The 24012-nt window shown below is 37.4% G+C and overlaps 1 protein-coding gene across 17 annotated transcripts in view; it reads right to left on the bottom strand.

Annotated features, from left to right (window-relative positions):
* Nucleotides 1-12932: 12932 nt before the first annotated feature.
* Nucleotides 12933-24012, bottom strand: part of Pias2 (protein inhibitor of activated STAT 2) — an 86386-nt gene continuing 75306 nt past the window's right edge. For 6 of the 17 annotated variants that reach the window (XM_076555539.1, XM_076555542.1, XM_076555544.1 and 3 more), the window contains 2 exons: nt 23382-23521; nt 21614-21712 (listed from right to left, as the gene is read on the bottom strand). In XM_076555539.1, the coding sequence (XP_076411654.1) occupies nt 21642-21712; nt 23382-23521 (211 nt within the window). In that variant the 3' untranslated portion in view covers nt 21614-21641. Of the gene's footprint in view, nt 16177-18679; nt 18718-21613; nt 21713-23381; nt 23522-24012 lie in introns of those variants that run through there. The other 11 variants (XM_076555533.1, XM_076555535.1, XM_042264082.2 and 8 more) reach the window with 4 other exon arrangements.

The following is a 24012-nucleotide window of genomic DNA, read 5'->3' as shown; positions in this document are numbered from 1 at the left end:
CATTTAGGTCCATGATCCATTTTTTTCTTAATAGTTTCCTCCAGTCACCTGACAGCTGACATGTCTCAGCCCATTTTTATTTTTTATTTTTTTATTTTTTTTTTATTTTTGGTTTTTCAAGACAGGGTTTCTCTGTGTAGCTTTGCGCCCATTTTTAAGTGGGTGAAGTTTAAACTGTTTGCTTGGGTACCCTACCTTTTTGTCTAATAAACCTTTTAGAACACTTTTACAGTACACATATATGCACAGCTTCCATCACTGTCAATATTATACCAAATGCTGTATAGTTTACAATCTATGACATCACATCACCCAGAGTTCATAGTTTACATTAGGGTTCACTCATTGTATTACACTTCAATGGCCTTTGACAAATGTATGTCATATATGTTCTATCACAGAACCACATAAAATAGTTTCACTGTTTCCAAAAACCTCTATTGCTGTGGATTATGCTCAGTTTAATAATAAAGGTGATTGGCCGATAGCAGGGCAAGAAGAGATGGAGCTCAAGAGCCAGGCTAGGAGAATTCGAAGAGGAAGGTCAGAGTTGTGGCAGATGCCAGCTAGCCTCCAAGGAAGCAAGACATGTAGAAAATTAGGTAACAAGCCATGAACCACGTGGCAAAGCATAGAAAAGCAATATGGGTTAAATTAAATGTAAAAACTAGCTAGTAATAAGCCTGAGCCATTGGCCAAGCATTTATAATTAATATAAACCTCTGAGTGAATATTTAAAAGCAGCTTCAGGACAGGGCAGGACAGACAACAGCCTCCAATTACACTCTATCCCCTGCTTCTTCATCCCCTCCTCCTCACTACTACTGGCCACCACTCATGTGTTCACGATGTAAAGTTTTGCCTTCTTCAGTTTGTCATATAGATGAGACCATATGATGTACAGATGTTAAAGACTGGTTTAATATTTCATTTCTTTTAAATTACATTTAAAAAATGTGTGTACATAGGGATGAGGGGAAGCAAACAGCATGTCTTCCTGCACATGCAGGAGTCAGGACAACTTGAGAGTGGGTCTGAGGGACCAGGCTTCAGTCATCAGGCTTGGTGGCAGTCCACCTCATTTTTTCTTCATTTTGTGTGTTTTGCAGGATGGGTGTGTAGTATATGTGCCGTGGGATGGTCTGTATGTCAAATTACTCTGATTGGTCAATAAATAAAACACTGATTGGCCAGTGGCCAGGCAGGAAGTATAGGCGGGACTAACAGAGAGAAAAGAAAGAACAGGAAGGCGGAAGGAGTCACTGCCAGGCGCCACCATGACAAGCAGCATGTGAAATGGATTAATTTAAGCTATAAGAACAGTTAGCAAGAAGCCTACCATGGCCATACAGTTTGTAAGCAATATAAGTCTCTGTGTTTACTTGGTTGGGTCTGAGGGACTGGCAGGTGACAAAGATTTGTCCTGACTGTGGGCAAGGCAGGAAAACTCAAGTTACAAATGGCACCCAACATGTTGGCAAGAGGTTCCACGTAAAACCTGAGAAAATAAGTGTCTAAAACAGAGCTAAAAAGTTTCTAGTTGTCTCTCAAGTTAGTGGCAGCCTGCGTGTTTGAGCTACTATGGTGGTTTCTGGCGTGTGCGCTCGACCTGCAGTTTGGCAAGAATGAGGCCACTGCAAATGGCATATTAAGCTGCATGGTGGATTTAGCCTTTGCTAGTACAAAACAAAAAAAGAGGTTTCTGGGCTACATGCTGCTTTGATAGAAGCATAGACCCACTATTTCTGAAAGTTGATGGCTCCCAGAGCTGGCGGAAAATGTACCATGTTGGGAAACTGAAGTGGGTGGAGCCAGCAGCCACAGTGCCAGCGCCGTTTCAGGCTTAGAAGGCTGCAGTTTAAAACAATAGGCTCAAGGTAACATAAAAAATAAGCCACGTAAAGATGGCTACCACACAGAGAATTTGGATTATGTTCTCTTTGATATTCATAACTGAAGAAAAACATTTGATTGCAAAAGCTCTTGAGTTAAGCCAAAATGTGTATGTTAAAGGTACCTTGACTTCAAAATTTGGATGTAAGGATATGTTGCTTTGGAAAGGAGGCCCTGCCCATCTCTATGAAACCCCAATGGGCAAAGACTGGAGGCATGCCCATTATGCCCCTCCTTGCCAGTATAACCTTTGCCTCAAGTCTGGTTGTTGAAAGCTCTCCTCTGGACCGTTGGGTTCTTCTTCTTGGCAGCTCCATCCAAGGACCAAAGTGGTTTTCGGTTCTCCCAGAGAGCACAGGCTAGTGCCAGTTTTTGAACAGACATCTTTTCTTTCCTGTCTTAAGAATACTTAGCTGCTCACATTGACTCACAGGTTACCCTTTCAACTTTTTTTTTTTTTTGTAAAAACATTCTAACTTTCTACATGCTGTGTATTTTTACTAACTTAAGCCTGTTTTATATATACTTAGTTCAGCATTTCTTTTTCTCTTGTAATGTCTCAATTCCTTTGGCTCTTATTGGTTTGTTGTTTCTGAGATGGGCTTGTTCTATAGACCAGCTGTCCTTTAAGCTCATGGCAATACTCCTGCCTCTATCTCCTAAGTACTAGGTTTACAGGTTGAAGACACTATGCTCAGTTGACGTTACATTCTTGTTTTAAAACCATGAATTTAAGTGGCTACAGTAGCAAGTATCTGTAATCCTAGCACTGGGGAGGTACAGGAAGTAGGGTCACAAATTCAAGGCCAGCCTCGGCTACCTAAAGGGATCTTGTCTCAAAAAGAAAAATGAATATACTACTTTAAGCTATATACTACAGGTTCTAAAATGATACATCTTCATTATCACCCAAAATATCTTTCTAATTTTCTATATGGTTTCATTGCTCTTTTTCATAATCATCTAAAATAAATTATTTTAAAAAGTATTTTGCTTGCATATATGTATATGTACCATCAGAGTGCTTGGTGTCCAGAGGCCAGGAGGAGGTGTTCCAAGACACCTTGCAACTGGAATTACATAGTTGTGAGCCTACATGTGGGTGCAGGGAACCAAACCTGAACCCTGTAACAGCAGTAAATGCTATTACCCAACGAGTTATCTCTCTGGCCACCATGGGATTTCATTTTCAATCCATGGAATTAGAACTGTAGTACTTAAGTTTTAAATAGCTTTACAGTTTTTCTAGCTTCATCCCACTGTAGAAAGAGGATATCTTATTTTTGTTTTGTTACTGGTGATCAATTCTGGCAAGTACTTCAAGTATAATTAAAAAGAATATCAGGCTGGGGAAAGAGCTCTGTCAGTAAATCACTTGCTACACAAGCATGAAGACCTGAATTTGGATCCCCAGCACCCATATAAAAAGTAAGGAATAGTGACTTGTGCCTATAATCCCTGAGCTGGTGAGGCAGGAAGGTCCTTGGGGCTTGCTGGCCAACTGCATCCATACAAACTGTCACAAAAAAATGGGGTGGAAAGCAATTGAGGACTCCCTAGACTTCTACCACATGCATACCCACACATGTGAACACGACACAAAAGAGGTATATTGCAGAATAAGTGTGCAGTGCTCGGCCAGGCATGGTGGCATAAACCTAACATCTCAGCACTTGGTATAGGCAGGAGGATCGGGAGTTCAAGTGTAGCATCAGCTACATAATGAGTTCAAGGCCAGTTTGGGTTACATGTGATTCTGTTTAAAGAGGGCAAAGAGCAAGAGACAGCCCAGTGGTTAAGAGCACTTGCTGCTCTTGCAGAGGCCTAGGGTCAGTTCTTAGCACCCACAATAGCTACAACCATCTGTAACGCCAGTTCCAGGGGATCTGAAACCCTCTTATGGCTTCCTCAGTCACCAGACACACAAGCAGTATATAAATATGAAAAATTCATACAGAACACACACACATGCACACGCGTATGCAGGAACAGTGGTGTTTAAGTTAAATAAGGTTGAATGATAATTGTTCAGAATTTGTTTATCTGCTCTAGAAATAAATTGTTAAAATATTTTCACCAAATTACATTCCACAAAGTATCAGTAGAAAAAGGCATTTTATGCTTGTTTTTATTCATTGGTTCACTTATCAACTGTTAGCATACCAGCCTTTATTCAACTATTCACTGAGTCCTATAAATATCTCATTTAAGTAAGTTTGGTATGAACACACCTCATTAATTCCTTTTAAAAGGTTAGAGCAACTTAAGAAAGGAAGGATTTATTTTGGTTTTCAGTTCCATGGAATATGTGCCATCATTAGCAGGGCAGGTAGGGAGGCAAGCTGGATGGTTGATCACACTGCATCCACAATCAGGAAACAAAGAGTGATGAGTGCCTGTGCTCAGGCAGCTTTTCCTTCTTTATTCAGTCTTGGATCTCAGCTCACAGAATGAATTAGCTAAATAATCCCTTAGAGATGCCCCTAGCCCTGAGATTTGTTTCTATGGTGATTATAAGTCACTTCTGACAATTAGGACTGGACACTCATAATACCTGTACCTGCTTCAGAGTTTCTAATACTTTCACCACTACGCTCTGAAGAATGGAACATATTGGTATGGAAAAGCAATTGGTGGAGATAATGCCAAGTTACTAAAACAATCAAAATGGAACCTGGTTAAAATAAAAGTTAGTAAAATACAGTAAGTATCCTAATACTGTATTAGACCAATGAGCAGTTCAAACCCAGGTTGCTTTTAAACTTAGTCTGTGAATACACCTGGCATATACTTTCATAATTTGGTCTGCTAATTTTATCAGCTTTCACTGCCTCAGTCCTGTGATACTTCAGATGTATTCATGGTCCTCCTGAAATGTAGAAAATAGTTTTGGGGTAAATTGAGGGCCTGGAAAATGAGGGCTATTGATTACGACCCAGACCTTAATAATCCATGTTAGCCACTTATGCAAGAAAACAGTTCTAAATAGATGCTGAGTACTAATTTAGTAACTTTACAAGTGTAGCTAGAGTTTTCCTGCTTTGCCCACAGTTAGGACAAATCTCTGTCACCCGCCAGTCCCACAGCTGCTCAGACCCAACCAAGTAAACACAGAGACTTATATTGCTTACAAACTGTATGGCCGTGGCAGGCTTCTTGCTAACTGTTCTTATAGCTTAAATTAATCCATTTCCATACATCTATACCCTGCCACGTGGCTGGTAGCTTACCAGCATCTTCACATGCTGCTGGTTATGGCGGTGGCTGGCGGTGTCTCTCCGCCTCAGCCTTCCGCTTCCCAGAATTCTCCTCTCTCCTTGTCCCACCTACTTCCTGCCTGGCCACTGGCCAATCAGTGTTTTATTTATTGACCAATCAGAGCAATTTAACATACAGACCATCCCACAGCAGACAAGTTTTCATTTTCAAAAATGACAGCCCCTCTGTGCTGGATAGTTGTATCTCAACTTGGCACAGGCTAAAGTCATTTTCAAGGAGGGAACCTCAATTGAGAAAATGCCTTCATAAGATCCTGCTGTAAGCAAGCCTGTAAGGCTTTTTCTTAAATTAGTGATTGATGAGGGAAGGCCCAGTCCATTGTAGATAGTGCCATTCCTGGGCTGGTGGTCCTGGGTTCAGTAAGAAAGCAGGCTGGCAAGCCATGAGGAATAGATCAGTAAACAACACCCCTCCATGACCTTTGCTGCAGCTCCTAACTCTAGGTTCCTGCTCTGCTTGAGTTCCTGTCCTGACTTCTTTGATGAACTGTGATGTGGACCTGTTAGTCAAATAAACTTTCCTTCCCAAATTTCTTTGGTCATGGTGTTTCACCACAGCAATAGGAACACCAACTAAAAACCCCTCAAAGAATTCCATGAACCCCATTTTATACAAGGAATCTGGATGATAGTGCAATTAAGTAACTTTGCCAAAATCCAAGAAGCAGAGACATCATTCAAACCAGACAGGCTAGCACAAAGTACAATGCAACCAATACCATATATTTTGAGTTACAGAACATGTTTTCAACTTAATATTTTTATAGGACTCCTAAGTGTGTGAATGAATGAGTCTCTAATTCTTATACCTGGTTTTGGAGCTCTTTTCCTTTTGTTGGGTCGCCTTGTCCAGACTTGATGGGGTTTTTATTTTTTAAAAAAATTTATTTACTAGCCGGGCGATGGTGGCGCACGCCTTTAATCCCAGTACTCGGGAGGCAGAGGCAGGCGGATCTCTGTGAGTTCGAGGCCAGCCTGGGCTACCAAGTGAGCTCCAGGAAAGGCGCAAAGCTACACAGAGAAACCCTGTCTCGAAAAACAAAAAAAAAAAAAACAAAAAAAAAAATTTATTTATTATGTATACAGTGTTCTGTCTGCATGTATCCCTGAAGGCCAGAGGAGGGCACCCAATGTCATTACAGATGGTTGTGAGGCACCATGTGGTTGCTGGGAATTGAACTAAGGACCTCTGGAAGAGCAGCCTGTGCTCTTAACCTCTGAGTCATTTCTCCAGCCCCTGCGAATTTTAAAAAAAATAATTTAATTTTATGTGCATTGGTGTGAGGGTGTCAGATTCCCTGAAACTGAGTTATAGACAGGTATGAGATGCCGTGTGGGTGCTGGGCATTGAACCTGTGACCTCTGGAAGGACAGCCAGTGCTCTTAACCACTGGGCCATCTCTCCAGTCCATGGAATGGTTTTTTTTTTTTTTTGTCATATTACATTATATATTGTCATGTTTTGTTATCTCCTAGAGCCTGTGCTTTTCTAATCAGAGACAGAAAAGGAGTGGATCCTGAGGGGAGGAACTGGAAGGAGTAGAGATTAGGGGAACTATGATCAAGATATGTTGTATGAGAAAAGAATATTTTCAATAAATGAAAAAAAAGCTGAAAAAAAGAATTAACTATAATGGATCAGTTGTAAATATGTTAAAATTATAAAATTCTTACAAGAAGACCGGGCAGTGGTGATGCATGCCTTTAATCCCAGCACACAAGAGGCAGAGGCAAGCAGACTTCTAAGTTTAAAGACAGCCTGGTCAACAGAGCAAGTTCCAAGACAGCCAGAGTTACAGAGAAAACCTGTCTCAAAAAACAAAAACAAAAAATATCTTACAATAAATACAAATAAGTTCATTACTATATTAGGATTTCTATTGCTTTAATAAAACACCATGATCAACAGCAATTTGAAGAAGGGTTTATTTCAAATTATAGTACCAGGTAACAACCCAACACTGAGGAAAGTCAGGACAGGAAATCAAGAACTGAAGCAGAATCTGTGGAGGAATGCTGTTTGCTGGCTTGCTATCCAGTTTGCTCGGTTTTTTCCTTCTTTTTGGAGACAGGGTTTCTTTATGCAGCCCTGGCTGTCCTGGACCTCACTCTGTAGACCTGGATGGCCTCAAACTCATCGATTCGCCTGCCTCTGCCTCCAGACTGCCGAGATTAAAGGTGTGCACCTCCGTTAAACTCAGCTTGCTTATGGAACCCACAACTACCTGTCCAGGAGTGGCACTGCTCATAATGGGAGGGATGGACCACATCAATTATCAATCAAGAAAATTTTTGACAGACATGCCCACAGGACAATCATATGGAGGCATTTTCTTGATTAATAGTCCTTCTTCCCAGACAACTCTACCTTGTGTCAAGATGACATAAAAGGTAGCCAGCAAAACTACCTTGTATTTGGTAATGGAGTTTTAACCACGAAACCAAAAACATAAACAGCATGGAAAAGAAATAAACTGGAGAACATCAAAATTTAAAACATAAAGGGACAGTATCAAGGAGGTGCAAAGATACTCCTCAGACAGAAAAAAGTATATGCAAATTAAATAGCCAAATTAAGACTTGTATCAAAAAAACAACAGAATTCTTAAAAACTAAGACAGGCAAAGGATCTGAATAGGTTTCCCCCAAATAATACATACAAGAGACTACCAGACACAGAAAAAGACAGCAAGTTCAATAATCAGTAGAGAAAATAAAAGTTAAAACTACTGTAAGTCTCAACCACTAGGATGGCTACAAAGAAATGTAGGTGAAGATTTGAAGAAACAGTTATTCCATAATTTCTGGTGGGAATTTAAAATGGTATACTTTGGAAAAGTCTGGCAGCTCCTCAAAGAACTGAATACAGTTAGCAAATAACCCAGGAAATCCTACTCCTAAAGAAATAATAATTAAAAAACATATTCATAGGCTAGGGAGAGAGCTCAACTGGTAAAAATGCTTGTTATGCAATCAATAGACCTGAGTTCAATTCTGAGTACCCATGTAAAAAACCAGGCATGGTAGTATGTGCTTGTAATTCTAGCACTGGAGAGGTGGTAGAAACACAGGCAGTTTCTTTAGACTTGCTGCCCAGCTGGTTTTGCCTAATCCAGGAGTCCCGGGTCCACTGGGAGCCCTTATATCAGAAAAAAAAGGGGGGGGGGGACAAGGTGCGCTGCTTCTAGGAACACCTGAGATTCTTCTCTGAACTCCACACACATGCACATACATACCCACCCACCCAAACACAAATGTGTATACAAATGTGTATATGAACAAGCCTAACATTATTTATAACAGAAAGCACATGGGGATAGCTCAGATGTCTATAATAAAATAGGCAAGAAAATGCATACATACTCAACAGGAACAAGTCATTTACACTTATTAAAACTGTCATCACAAAGACCACCCATTTGGATTCAATGCACAGAAAATATTCAATCAGGTGCATGAAACAAAGTTTATTAGTGGTTGCCTAGAGCTGGATGGGAGTGTGAGTAGTATGATGGATGGAAAGATAAAAAAGTAGTTGCTATTGTGAATAGAGTCCCTTCAGGCTGTTGTAGTATATGCCTATACCTTGTCTAATAATATCTAGGGTCATTGGGTTAATTTATTCTTGCACTATTAAAATTCTGAGTCCAATAGTGGGTCAGTTTGCCAGCCTCAAGACTAAAAATAAAGGGTATTTACACATGCTACCTTCCTTCCAACTACCCATATCTATTACCTCTGCCACTCACTCTAAACATGTTCCTCCTTTTGCTTTCTTCTGGTAAATGCCTGCTACTAATGATTTTCAACAGGTATTAAATTTCCATATTCAACTTGACAAGCCAAATACAAATGACTATCATTAACAAATACTTAATTGAATATCCACCATGCATGACATACCATGTTACTGTGGGATACAAGCAAAACCACTCTGCCCTCATGGAGCTTATAATCCAGCAGAGGCAGTATGTGGTGAACCAATACATAAAGTCATCAACATTAGCAGGATATAAACAGGATGGGATGACAGAAGATACTAAGAGAACACTTACTTATGATCAGGAAATGGGGGGGTGTAGCTTAGTGTTAGAGCAAATGCTCAGAGGCCCTAGGGTCTAAGCTTCTGCACCAAAACTGGTAAGAAAAAGAAAAAAAATCCCCACCAGAATGATCTAGCAAAGCCTCTGAACGGATGGCTAAAAACTGACTCAGTACTTAGGTGTATGATCTTGGACATGTCATTTTGACTTATTCCCCTATTTGTAATACAATGACAATGGTGTGAATTTTACAAACTGAAGAAATGTCTCCCATAGGCTCATCTATTTGAACGCTTGTCCCTCTGCTGTTGGTGCTGATTGGGAAGGTTACAGAAACCTTGAGGTGGTAGACCATTGCTAGAGCAAGTACATTCATTGACAGCTTTGAGGTTTCATAGCCTGGCCCCACTTTCTGTTCTTTTTGCTCCCTATGCTCACATGAAATGTGATCAGTCAACTTCTTGACTGCCATGATGGACTGTATCTCTTCTGTAACTTTAAAGCAAAATAACTCTTTCTTAACTTGCTTTCTGTTGAAGTATTTTTAAAAAGCAACAGAAAGTTAACTAATCCACTATTCCTCAGGAAGCTTTCCAATGCTATTTCACAAGGCCAATCAAGTTCTCCCTCCTTCAGGCAATTTTTTTACAACAGCAAAGGGGCAGCAACTCAATCTTGAGTAAGCAGAATATGAATGACTAGTGAATAAGCTATGGGGGAGCAGGGCCCTAAGTGATACTGCTTGTTACCAAGAAGCAGTGAAGTGATTCCAGGAAACAAGTGAGACGGTGGTTAAGGAGGGAATGGGCAACTGTGAGTACAAATTACACACTACAGAGAAAAGGCAAAAATGGGTGACAAGGCAGAAACACCAGGGAAGGAAGGGCCTGACATTTCTTCCTAAATATCTTATGTCTAAACTGTCTCCCCTAGATGACTTGCCATTGTGCCTTTCAACAGCAGCACAATCCTCCCAGTGACAAGAGTAAGAGAAAAACCTGCATATACTCCTTCAATTACTGTGATCATCATCTGAAACCAGTCCTTAAAATCGCCGGTTTCCATTCTAGTCTCCTAAATACCACAAATTGGTGTCACCTTAATTGAGGCCAAGGATATTTCTTTCAGTTGGTTAAGGTTAGACTCCGCAGGTCAGTATTCCCCTTTGTGTCAGGAAAAAGACTGAAATCTATTTCATCTGTTAAGGAATGAGATACTAGTTGAAGTTCTCAGCACAATTACTGTTACTAAAAATTCTTGATCTTTCAAAACTGGATTATAAACCCCTTCAAGCCTGAGACTAGTCTCTAGTACTTTATGCCAAGTACACTTTATGATGACCAAAATAAGTGTTTTTATTCTAACAGCATTTTTAAGAGTTCAGTTTTAGGAACACAGAAGCTATATGCCATTCACCAAAAAAATAAAAAAAATAAAAACAAAAAAACCAAAATAGTAGTCTGATAAATATAGTGCTATGCCTATCAAAATGCTGTACCTTGAACACAGTAATCCATGTGGTTTTAGTTTCACTATGCAGTTCGAGGCTGGCCTCCAACTGGAGCTCCACCAGCCTTGCCTGTAGTTTTAGAATTACAAACACATACCACATCGGGTCACCACTATTATCTCTTCCACAGAGAGGCTGTTGGTCTTCTACTGGGATACGATTGGCAACAAAAACATACATTCAGAGCTCACCAGATAAAGGTGTTGGCTACCCAATCTGACAAGCTGAATTTGGAGTTTGGTTCCTGGTACTCAACCGGTGGCAAAATTGACTCCTGCAGGTTGTCCTCTGACCTTGACACATCTGTTGTGGTGCATGTACACACATACACACACTGAAGGAATAAAAACATTAGAAAACAATGCAAAGTGTAAGGCAGTTCGTTCTGTCTTAGCTTTACCACCTTTCCAATTTATCTTGGATTGCTTCTCTCAGGCATTAGGAATTCAGAAAGGTGAATGGACCCTAAAGAGGAGCTCACTGTTTAAGGGTTGTCCTTAGGCACAAATGGTTTAGAAAAAAATTCAGTCTGACAGGGTTGATGATGTCTTCACAGTGTTACGTAAGACCATGTGAAAAGTTACTTGGGTATCCATACTCAGTAGCTTCAGGAACATGTTAGATGAGTATAGTCATCTCTCCATATCCACCCATCTTTTATCTATGGATTCAATCAACTGCAGAGTTCTACTGTCAAAGGAAGGACTGAAACTGAACTTAGAGAACAGACTTCTTCTATTCCCTAAATAGTACAAAGTAACACCTATTTACATTAAATCCAAGATGATTCAACATATATGAAACTATAAATGTCAGTCTTATGAAACTACTATGTCATTTTATGAAACTCTGGCATTTGTGGATTTTTATACTGGAGGATTCTGAAACCAATCTCTCACACATGAGGCAAGTCTTAATATTTAAAATTGAAAGATTGGGGATTGAAAAGATGGCTCAGAGGTTAAGAGCAATACTGCTTTACCAGAGGAACTGAGATCAGTTCCCATCACCTACATCAGGTGTTTCACAAATGCTTTGTAGCCACCAGCTCGAGGATCCAAGGCCCTCTCTGGTTCTTTCACAATGTGTACATAACTACATAAAGACACAGACATGATTAAAAAAAATTTTTTTAACTTCAGGAAGTTTGGGAAATGATCTTCCAATTATTGCTTCATGAATCACTTCACTGGGGTCAGGAGATCTTAATGCCAATCCCTGCAAAGACAAATGTGTTCTAGGGGAAAAGTAGCTATACAATCTTTTCATACTACCTGCTGGTGTGTATCATGTGCAAAAAGTAGCTAAAGTGAAACTTCCCTCCCCTGTAGATACTATGGGTGGCTGTAACTTTTCTTTGGTTTTCTCCTTTGTCTCAATTCTCTGCAAAGAGCATATACTACAGACTAAAAAAAACAAAAAAAAAAAAAAACAAAAAAAAACATTACTCAACAAGGTAGGCAGTGGCCGGGCGGTGGTGGCGCACGCCTTTAATCCCAGCACTCGGGAGGCAGAGCCAGGTGGATCTCTGTGAGTTCGAGGCCAGCCTGGGCTACCAAGTGAGTTCCAGGAAAGGCGCAAAGCTACACAGAGAAACCCTGTCTCGAAAAACCAAAAAAAAAAAAAAAAAAAAAAGGTAGGCAGTGAAGAACAATGGGCAGACATTCTGATCTAGCTTTATTTGCTGTTTTTGTAAATTATGATGTGGCTCCTAACAAAAGGAAGACAAAGCAGTCATTTACCAAGAACATCAGTCTCAAAAGCAGAAAAATCCTTCAAATCTTTCCAACACATTTCTCCATAATATATGAACTGTTGAATAAAAGGTGTTCAGTCAGGGTCATCCATCAATCGCCCTCCAAATGGCAACTCCAAACACTACCTGGACCCAGAGCTACTAAAATCAATGTCAGACTCAAGTTAAATGTGCACTAATTTTTATTTTTTAAGATGAAAAAAGATGGGAAATAAATTATGATTTTCTACAGAAATGAAGATAAACTTGCAGGGAAAAATGTTTTTTAAAAAGTATTTTTTCAGCCGGGCGTTGGTGGCGCACGCCTTTAATCCCAGCACTCGGGAGGCAGAGGCAGGCGGATCTTTGTGAGTTCGAGGCCAGCCTGGGCTACCAAGTGAGTTCCAGGAAAGGCGCAAAGCTACACAGAGAAACCCTGTCTCGAAAAACCAAAAAAAAAAAAAAAAAAAAAAAAAAAGTATTTTTTCTTTTAAATAACCAAGCAAAGGCAACTGAAAAAGCATACCTGAGAATTTAAAAAAAAAAAATTTTATGAAAACCAACTTTACTTAAAAACACAAATGCACTAAATGAGTGTCTTTATTGGCAGAAGACAAAAGTGAGTGCTCAGGACTGATTGAAGACATATTAAAGTTAAAATAGACTCTTTCAACTCCACTCAACATGACTTTAAAATTCTGCATGTTCCATTCAAATTCATTAAGACTACTCTAATGGAAACTTGTTTAACATAAAAAAAAGTAGGGCCAATTGGACCACATTAACTGTCCCTTACCTATGCACCATGGTTTTATTATAGTATTACAGGACAAATGACAAAAAAGGCCATACAATTAAATTCACCTGACCCATTACATTGGCCTTTAAGTATCTAAGACAGACACCGAGTATTGTTACTTTGGGGGCAGAAAAGGAAATAAAATATAAAATTGACTCAGATGGGGGGTCAGAAGGCTAGCTAGTGAAAGCACTCATGAGTAGCTCTCTGTGCAGAAGCTACATTGCCTCGAGCTACCAAAGCAAGAAAGCCTGTCAATATTGCTAAGTGGAAAAAAAAAAAAGAAAGAAGATGAAAACAGGTTGGCCAAGTGATTGATTGTAAGCAGTGAGCACACTTCCTTAAGTAGAGATATGTGAGATAACGGCTAACTGGATGACATCTAAGTACCCCTAGGATGACCTCTTGACACTATCTGGTTAAACAGAATTCTGCACTAGCAGAACACTGCTAGGAAGCCAAATCATCTTCTTAAGAATGTGACATTAAGGAGAGAGTAGCTTTGCAACCACCATGTAGTCAGAGCCAAGGACAGAAAAGCACACACCTTCAAAGCTACCTGCAAAATAAGTCCCAATATCAGTATGATAAAGGTGCTACCACCTAAAATAAAGTAAAATATTTTGTAATGTCATTAAACAACAAAAATGAATACTAAAACTGTTTACATGAAAGTGATTAATTTACAGAGGTATCCATTATGAGAACTAGGCAAATAATTTCTATTACCATCTTCCTTACTTATAAGACTTCATTGATTCATACATAGTAAGGGAGCCTTTCATACTCTAATGGGTAAACAAAATGATGACAGCTCGACATCACTTCTTTATTAACAAATTATACCACAGAAGCCAGGTTACTTTTTCTGATTACACAGGTAACAGAAACTGCATCTGTACTTACAGTAGCGACATAAAATCCTACAGGAAGAAATGTTTTATTTGGAGTGGCGAAGTAGGTGAAGCCAGGGGCCATGGTACAATGACTACTGTGATCACAGGGGAAAAAAAGCTTTGCTTTCCATATCTTTGATGATACAAAAGCCCTATCAAAAGGAAAGATCATCAACATGGGGCGCTGGAGGCAAAAAAGGGACAATATGGACAACTACACAGGAATTTCGTACAAAAAGCACACAAAGGCCACAAAAACTTGAGAAGATAAAACACCAATCAGGGACAATTCTGAAGTAATATGCCCCTGTTGTGAGCGGAAGCCGAGTCCTTATGCTGGAACTTATCTGAGAAATTAAGAGCAGCCACAAAAAAAGCTTTGCTTTAAGCTGGATACAGCATAGGTAGAGAAAGCTAGGCATCAAGAAAGCACTAATGGAGAACTAAAAATTAAGGAACCCAAATGAAGCAAAGGGAAATGAGGAATGCCAAGAGCTTCTACACGTGAGACCCAGCTTTCGAAGCGACTCAATCACACTGTAGGAGGGACTGTAGTTTTCCAAGTGCACCCAGAATAGCCAGCCACATGACAGGTGAGTTTTGAAGGCAGCATTAAGTGGGGCTTTGGGGCCCTTTCCCTCACTTCAATTCAAACATCCCTAACTTGTGTGACTGTTTTTACAAAAGACTTCTTTAAAAAAGAAATTAGGAAAATGAGATCTGGTACCATCATTCAACATTGACTTTTCTTTAAACTTGAAAAAATAACTGCTGAAACTGAAATTACATTAGCAAGAATTATGATCAGACATCTTAAATATAATTTCTACATAAGTGCCACTAAAATGTGAAAAGATTCAACCAACAAAGTATACTGTATTATTCCACAAAATATATAAAACAAATTGAATTCCTAGAAAGAATTTAGTTATTTCCACCTCTCCTAAATATATTCTGGTGCATCCCAACTATTAAATATTTCTGAACACTGTAAAGAAAATTCTATCAGATAGTCTAGCCACATCTTAACTCAAGCACATTTCATTCAAATGCTGTAGACTTTCTTTCTGAAATACCAAGTCTCAAGATTGCAGAAAATTTGAGAATAAAAATGTATAGTAACCAAAAATAACACATTGTATCAGGACAAAATCTGCCTAGTGTTCTTAAACATAATCACTATGAAGAGCAACCAAACCCCAGCACTTTACTCTGCATGTATCAGCAAATAATGTCAAAGTGTAAAGGACAAGAGAAAAACACACAACACAAAGACCATTTTCTCTGAAGGGATCACGAAGAGTAGTAAACCAAAAGAAGAAAAGGAGAACCCAAGTCCTGGCCAGTTATTGAAACTTCATTACTTCAACAAAATAGAACAAATCTCTATAGAAAGTACTCATTCAGCAAACATGACTTTCCATCTATTTTTCCTTCATATTAAACAGAAGTTGCTGTTATTCTAGATCAGTGATTACATTTTTTAATTAGAAAAGTTTAAATATTTACATAATCTTATTGCTGTTTATTGTAACAAAAAATTGTTTGTAGAATCCATCCAGTAATGTAGAAACTGAAATTCACTGCTCAAGAAGACACCGTTGTAGAGGAACTCTATCTGATGTTCAGTGTACAGTGTAAGGAGAGTCCTTGCTTGTCATCTGGTTCTTGCTGGAGTCATCTGTGTTCATGTCTCAGAAAGCAAAGAATCCATCTGACATTTCAATAAATATTAAATTGCAAAAATTAGCTTCCATGGACTAGATATCCAAGAAAAAGTAGTTCTGATGAATGATTCCCAGAATCAAGTATGTCAGCCATTAGTCCAGTGAGATGATGTCCGGAATGTTACTTCCACTGCTGGTTATGACCCCTGTCTCACTCCTGCTGCTGGATGAACTAACATGAGAACTGCTTTCATGGGGGCTGGTGGTGGTGATGGACGTACTGCTTGCTGTTAAGGGTGAGGTGAGACTATCCAAAAACATAGGAGGACAGTACTGCTTGAAACAAACAATGATGCTGATGAGGAAAAGGCTACATTGGTTTTAAATACAGAGACTAGAATTTGTTAGATATGTACAACTAATAGTCACAAAGTTAACTCTCTTGGGACTTAAAAATACCAAAGTTTATATTTAAGTGGAAGATGGTATAGACTTAGCAATTTTACATTCTCTATTGAATGTCACACATTCTTAATTGTCTTGAATGTGTGGAACTTGTCTGTTGACCATATACATAGGGAAAACACAAGGTCAACAATAACTGAAATCATTTAATGTTAAATTATGACTTAAACTAATTTCAAAAACAACTTATTTGATATAAAGTTCAGTAATTTTTCAAAATTTAGAATCAAACAGACCCTTTGTGAATAATATTAAGAGCAACAAGCTGAATGATGGCATTGCATTCCTCTGTAAACAAAGATAACAATACTTGTGTAATTAGAATGTCAACATTCATTCTGAATTGGAGGCTATATGACAGCTAATTAACACGGGATACTGAGAGAATAATATCATAATCACAAATTTAATATTCCTTACAATGCTTCTTAACATCCCTCTCCAAATGTTCTTATCTCAAGAAACCTACCATCTGAGTGGCTGATGCATATATAAATACAAACCTGAGCGCAGTAATATAAAATGTTAAGGAACTGAGATAAGAGCTAAATTGAGTTTTGTATTTTGCTGCAGCATGTTTTACATGAGGCACAACTGCACTGTCTTTAGCACATGTAATATCCAGTGCTACTAAGTTTGTCTTCAGTTAGACTACAGAAAAAACCTAACAAGGACACCTAATGTTAACTATCCTATATATCACTTAGATTCTTAGACAATGAATTATGGACAGTAATTCGAAAGCCAAGCCATTCAGATTACATGGTTTTCAAGGTGCAATAAAAGGGGGGGGGGAAACAGCTGGAGAACAAGTGAAACTGAGGCTGCCTTTTCATTCATTTATTTTTGGTCTTTTTCAGGACAAGGTATCACTGTGTAGCTCTGGCTTTCCTGGAAAGCTCTATGTAAACCAGGCTGGCCTTGGAACTCAGAGATCTACCTACCTCTGCCTCTCAAGTGATGGATTAAATGTGTGATCCACTCTGCTAAACCAAAGCTACCTTTTGACAAAGAAAGTTACTAGTTTTTTGGATGGCCAACTCTTTATTTGTCTATAAAATTAATGCCACACATGGAGAAATTGAACATATTCTTAAGAAGCTGTGACAGTGAAATTGTCAAGTATTAAAAATTCTCTAAAACCAAGTCCATTGTATTATAACTGAGGAAAATCTAAAGAAAAGCCTAGATGATTCCATTTTAATCTGCTCCCATTCAAGTTTGTTTTTGCCTATAGCACAGCACTAATCTGTCAAATGCTACATGCTGCTGTCCTGCTGCCAGTGGGAACTCTGTGCCTTGAATACTTAGACTTGGCTGTAGCCACTTTAACTTTGACACCTGCATAAGGATAATAGGGATGATGGGACACTATGGAGAAAACCTATGGATTCTATAGTCAGTAGGAGGCACCACTCTCAACACTCCAACCAAGTTACCAAATAAATCAGCCTCCCACTAAACATGTAAATAAAACTATGAACTAAAAGCCATGGATTCCAAGATTATTTTTCTTTTAAAGCACTGTTCATATAAAAGTATGTAACTCTGTTAAGCTTGAAGAACTTGCATCCTAGAAAACTATGTAACTTCCCCTGTCAAGTCTTACTCATATAATAAGTCAAGCCAGGGTGAGAAGAAAATCCTCAGTGTGCACCTATCTTGGGCTCAAATTTCCTGGGCTGTTTGTGTAATCAAATGCAGATACAGAGATAGGAGGCTCATACTGGACCTGCACTTAGTCAATTCTGAAGTTTGTGAGGCAGGTCCAATTCTTCCACCTCTTCCTACGTACCACATCTGTACCTCAAGTGCTTTCTTTTGCTGTTCGTCTTGCCCCTTTCACTTTCTGTGCTTTGCCTCTGCTGTTAATGACTGTCAGCAGAACCCATGCCCACCACAAAGTCTTAAGGTTGGAATTCTGGGATACTCCTAAAACCTCTTTTCTTTGATTGAAAACAGCAATATTGCAACTTTCAACTGAGGCCTTCTTTAAGTCTGACTCTGTCTTTAAAACAATGATCCAATCTCAGTCAGTGATCCAAATCTGATGAACTTAGTTGACTGTTTTATATAAATGCTATCAATGTGTAAAATCTTAACTTTTATGCATTTAGTATTGCTTTCTTTCACTCATTCTAATCACTCAAATACTTATAAGAAATACCACTGTTCATGTTCAATAAAAATAGAAAGTTTTAGTAAGAGCAATAAATAAATTGAAAACCAGTAACTTTATTCCTTTAAATAAAATTGTATAATATTTATATAGTACTTCATTTCTATCTACATGAGAATTGACTGTCCTGATTTTATGCAACTGGTCATTTTTAGTTAGTATGACATAATCAACAACCAAATACAAATTAGTTGCTTAAATTCAGGATACATACCTGGGGATCAACTGGAATAAGGGAAAGAAAATCCAAACCTAAAACAAAAATGCTTTGTTAATAGTTGTCTCATATTTTGGAGACAAGAATTATTTCCCAAGATCATTCTGCATTTATATGCCAGGGAACATCTGTGGCAAATGCTCACCTCTCTGCCACACTGAAGTTCTATAACAATAACTGGTGATATTTAATGCATCTAAAACCAAAGGTGAATACAATCTCTGACCAAAGAACTGGAAAAAACTGCCTCCGTGCAACTCAAAAGCAGCATTCTGAAAATTTCCACAGTTAAACTGGTTAATCCAAATCTTTTCCTTTTGTCAATAGAACAACAAGCAGAAAAAAAAAAATCATGATAATTATCTTTGGACCATTAAAAAACAACATACTTAGGTTCATAAGATAATTCACATTTATTTTTTAAAAATACACCACATTAGGTTCATCTAGTAATACCAACTCTTTAACAGATATTTCATCAGCAGGTAGCTGTCTGCCCACTCCCACATCAAGAGTTCTAACGAGTATAATGCTCTGTACAAAGCAAGTCTTGGGAACTGCTACTCACTACTAAGCTAGTTAACAGTCAACAGGGTCTCAGCTAATGCAATGTCCTAAACCAAGGAACTGGAATTCTACAACCACATTCTGGAAATAGAAATATAAAAAAGATTTTCCTTAAATAAATACTCAAGTAAAAATATGCTATAGGAAAAAAAAAATCATGTCCCAAAAGTTTAGCAATAATCTTCAAAGTCAACATCTGAAGACTTCCCTGTGTGATCAAATGCTTTTAGTTGTTTTAAAACATTAAAAAAGAAACCCCATACTGGGCATAGGCCACTAAGTTAGGGCAATGTAGTCCAGCACTTGAGAGGCACAGACAGGCAGATCTCTATGAGTTCCAGGCCAGCCAGGGCTACACAGTGAATTCCTGTTTCAAAAGACAAAAACATACATACAAACAAACAAACAAACAAAAAAGGCCAATGTCTATTCAATCCCACAAATATTTATATGTTGGCATTTAATATACCAACCACATGAAGTGAAATTCTAATATAATACTATATCACTATGAAAATAGAGATTAGTAAGAAAGATAATGGACACATTTAATAAAAACTATGAATAATTTTAACTAAAAAAATTTAAAACATCATTATTCCCTTATTTACAAATGAGTGTATTTTAAACACTTATCATGATACAAGCCCAAACCCCAACCATTTGGAAGGAATTACTGAAACAATTTCTAAATCATTTTTTTTAAACTTGTTAGTATAATTTGTTATTAGCTACATGATATAGCAGTTTGAACTGATGAACAAAGTAAATCACAATCCACTGTTGCAATGATTTGTCCATTAAAATGATAACCAGAAGGTGATGGATTTAAATAAGGAGAAAACTTTAGATTATTTAATAAACCTCTCTGCTTTTAAATTGCAATTCAAACCTGTCTAGCCTTTTTACGCCTTCCAAGAGTTTTATATGACCAAGTCATCTGGAATATCATTTAGTAAATCAGGTTTTTATTCATTCTAGTTTTGTTCCTGGTGGCGTAACATTTTGTTCAACTTTACAATAGCTCCTACTTTTAATGGACATTATTTATTTATTTACTGTGTTTGTATGTTTCAGTGCCACAGTGGGGGCATTGAATATCCTAGAGATGCAGTTAAAGGTGCTGGTAAGCTGCCAGTGGGTATTATAAAATGAACTCCGGTCTTTAGTAGGAACAGTAAGTGCTTTTGCCAGAAAAGGTCTTATTCTGTAGCACAGGCTGACACATGAACTCACAGACCTGCCTCAGATTCTTAAATGCAGAGATGACAGGCAGAAGTCACCACAGCTTGCTCACCATTTTTATGCTGCTTACTCATACTATTTTAATACAGAGCTACTAAAAAACGTACTACTATTTCAGAAGATGTACCACAAATTGGAACAAATTATTTGAGAACGCTCATTTTTCTCAGTGTTCAACTGTTGTCACTACATGACTCTAAGTAAACATGTAAGTCTGATAAAATATTACAACTGTTTCTGTGCGCTATTATTACAGGATATACATTGAGGGCCAATGTTTTCCAATATTGGTTATTTCGACCCAGCTTTTCAGATGTACTGTAATTTGTATTGCCGATTTCACGTGTCCCAGCAAATGTAAAATCTATTTAGAAAAGCTTTTAGGTGAACTTGATCTATTTGTTTTAATGTCTCACCCACAGATAACTAGACATACTACAACTTACACAGTGCCCTACTAAGATGTATAAACATTATTCTAATGTTCTGTTGAAAGTTAGATTGTCTTCCAAGTATCACACCCTCCAAAGATGGTAATGTGAATATTCCACATTGAAAATATTTCCATGTCATTTGAAAGTTATCCCGAATAAAAAAAATAGATTATCATATTTTTTCATTTAAGTACATTATTTTGCAAATGAAATAATTTCAACAGTAAAATTTTACAGCCTTGTTAGCAAAATACTATTTGCTTATTTTATCATGTTTCAACTGTAACAACATATTGATGGTTATATTTTTTTTTGCCCAAATGCTTTAGTTGAAAATGCTCTTATTTTTAACTCAAAAAAAAAAGCGCTATAAAAAATTTTGATAACACAATCTACATGTTTTTATTACTAATGAAGTTGTAATTTTTGAATTTTAAATGATTCATTACTAAAATGGACTGACCGTTCACTTTTCGTCCCCTCATTGACAACCACACAGTTTTTTCCTTCCTTGAACCATAAACTTCACAAGCATAAATGCTACATGGTTGAATATGTAAAAGATTTAGCACTGTAAAATTTCATCATACAACTTTGAGCACCATTCGCACCTGACAGTATGGCACTAGCAATAATAAGGCAGACATGTTTTTTTCTTGAAATAATCAAGCTGTTTTCCACTCCATAAATACAAATTATGTTTTATTTTGTATTCATTGTTGCACAGTATCAGAAGATGTTCCAAGCTGCACTTCGTTATTAATATCATTTCTTCTTTGTTCTCCTGCAGATTCAGAAGATTCAGATTTATGATGTTTAAAAGGAATGTTAGACTTTATGAAAATTGTCTTCTTTCCATTCTTGGTGTTCTACTTAAATTTTTACTATAAAATTATTAAATTTATCAATACCAAAACTGCACATTATGACTAATTACATAAAAATTATACAGCAGATCACCAATTACAAGAAAGTGCATAGACAATAAAACATGGGTAAAAACTAAACTTCTTAGATGTCTAATTGCCATATAACTTTTAATAAATAGTAATTTTTCCTAAGAATAATTGGCCCTATTCTATTTAAGTTTATCAACTGCTAAGAAAATTTTTCAGTATATAGCCAGATTATTAGTTTATATTGGCTAAATATCAGCCTTGAATATAAGTATGATTTCCACGATTAAAATATGTATTAATTCCAAGATTAAATTAATTTTATAAAATACAAAGGGCAGACACATTTAAGACACACCACACAAGAAAAAAATTTCACTTATGCTCAAAATCAGACTATAAATTCTCAATTTAAAAACAAGCATTCAAATTCTCATAATTTGCAAACTAGCAGGACTAGTGATTCATGCTTTTTTTTTTTTGTATTACTGCTGTTATAACATAAAATGGAAATGTTCACTATGGTTTTATCAAAGTCCAACTTTCAACTGAAAGTCTTAAGCAAATCTTTTAGAAGTTCCTATTTCTAACACATACTAAGATGAAAAACATTCATTCATCATCAACTTAGCCAAGGTTACAACACATAACTGTTAAGAACTCTATCATGAGAACATGAACCCTCACACCTATGCTGTGGTAGAGTCTCTGCACTCAATGAATGTGTTCTGACTGATATTGGTTGGTCTCACAAAGAATGTGAAAAGTACAAAATCACAAGGCACACATGGAGCAAACATGTATTAATCTTATGTCATTTGGTGGTGTTTTTAAAGATATTTTTGGTAGGTATAATTTTTACTCTACGCTTTTCCACTACATATTATTCAATTAAAACTAAATTCAAGAGGCAACAAAAGGATAGCTAATATACAATGACCAAGTAAAGAATAAAAATAAACCACAGATCAACATTAACTTCAAAAAACCCAGAAGGACAGAAGTGTACTAAATTAAAATGGCTCGTACATAGAAGTCATGAATATATGGTATACTAGTTCTAACTTTGCTCAGACTTGATTGACAAAAAATATGAAAAAAAAAGCATCTGAGCACAGAGTAAAGTTGGTCTTGGTTGCATAAATTCCAGTACTAAGGTAATCCAAGCAAATCTGAATTGTTAAAATGTGATCATATGAAAATATCTCCAAATATTAAGATCTACTTTAGAGAAATACATGGTTAACCCTATTTCTGAGGAAATTCTGCCCCCTAAGCTTCCAAGAAAAAGCCTGAGTGCAAATTTTCTACAATTCTATAAAAACTCTCTACTATACGCCTATATCTCCTATTATCAGCAATCTGTAGATCTCATTAGTTAAAATAACAGAATGAGATACTAAGACAGTAATACTTCTACATGAAGACTTGAAATGTTTTAGCATTTACGTTCTAAATTTATGTGTAAATATATACATACAAACATATATATACATTTGTTCTGCTGATTAAAATTACAAAGAATGTAACTAAAACAAACAAAAGCTTTCTACATACCTGGCAAATCTGATGACATGCTTGACACTGGCGTATGGTGGAATGGTACTGAGTAGTCTGTTAATGAAGGTGGAATAGCAGCAGGATCAACTGAAGTCACGCTGGGCACCCTTACAGAAGATGGCTGATACATGAGAACCCTGTTTTAAATAGCATGGGAAATTACAAATAATCTGGCTGTTAGTTCACAAGAAAGAAGACCTGAACCACTGGGCATTCTCAGATGTACATTCACTAAGTCTCAGCACAACTGTATGGCAGCCACTCACTACACAATACCTCTATATTCTATTCCCATCTTTCCTAACAGCCTTCATTCTAACACGAATGCACCTTGGTTCTAAACACTAACTGTTGGTGTAGGAGCAAGGTGGAATTAAAATATACTGTAAAAAAGTGGTTCTCAACGGGTCGGTCATATCTCCTTTGGAGGTCAAATGACCTTCCACAGGGGACTCATATTAGATATCCTGCATATCATTATAGTTTATTTCAATTATGATTCATAACAGCAGCAAAATTACAGTTATGAAGTAGCAATGAAAATAATTTTATGGTTGGGGGTAACAACATTAGGAAGATTGAGAACCACAGCTGTAAAGGAATACCTTAATTCACAAAGAGAATTTTG

The sequence above is a fragment of the Peromyscus maniculatus genome, chromosome 19 (assembly GCF_049852395.1).
Source record: "Peromyscus maniculatus bairdii isolate BWxNUB_F1_BW_parent chromosome 19, HU_Pman_BW_mat_3.1, whole genome shotgun sequence".
Lineage (NCBI taxonomy): Eukaryota > Metazoa > Chordata > Mammalia > Rodentia > Cricetidae > Peromyscus > Peromyscus maniculatus.
The sequence above is the reverse complement of the archived record's forward strand: the minus strand, read 5'-3'. Positions and strand labels throughout refer to the sequence as shown.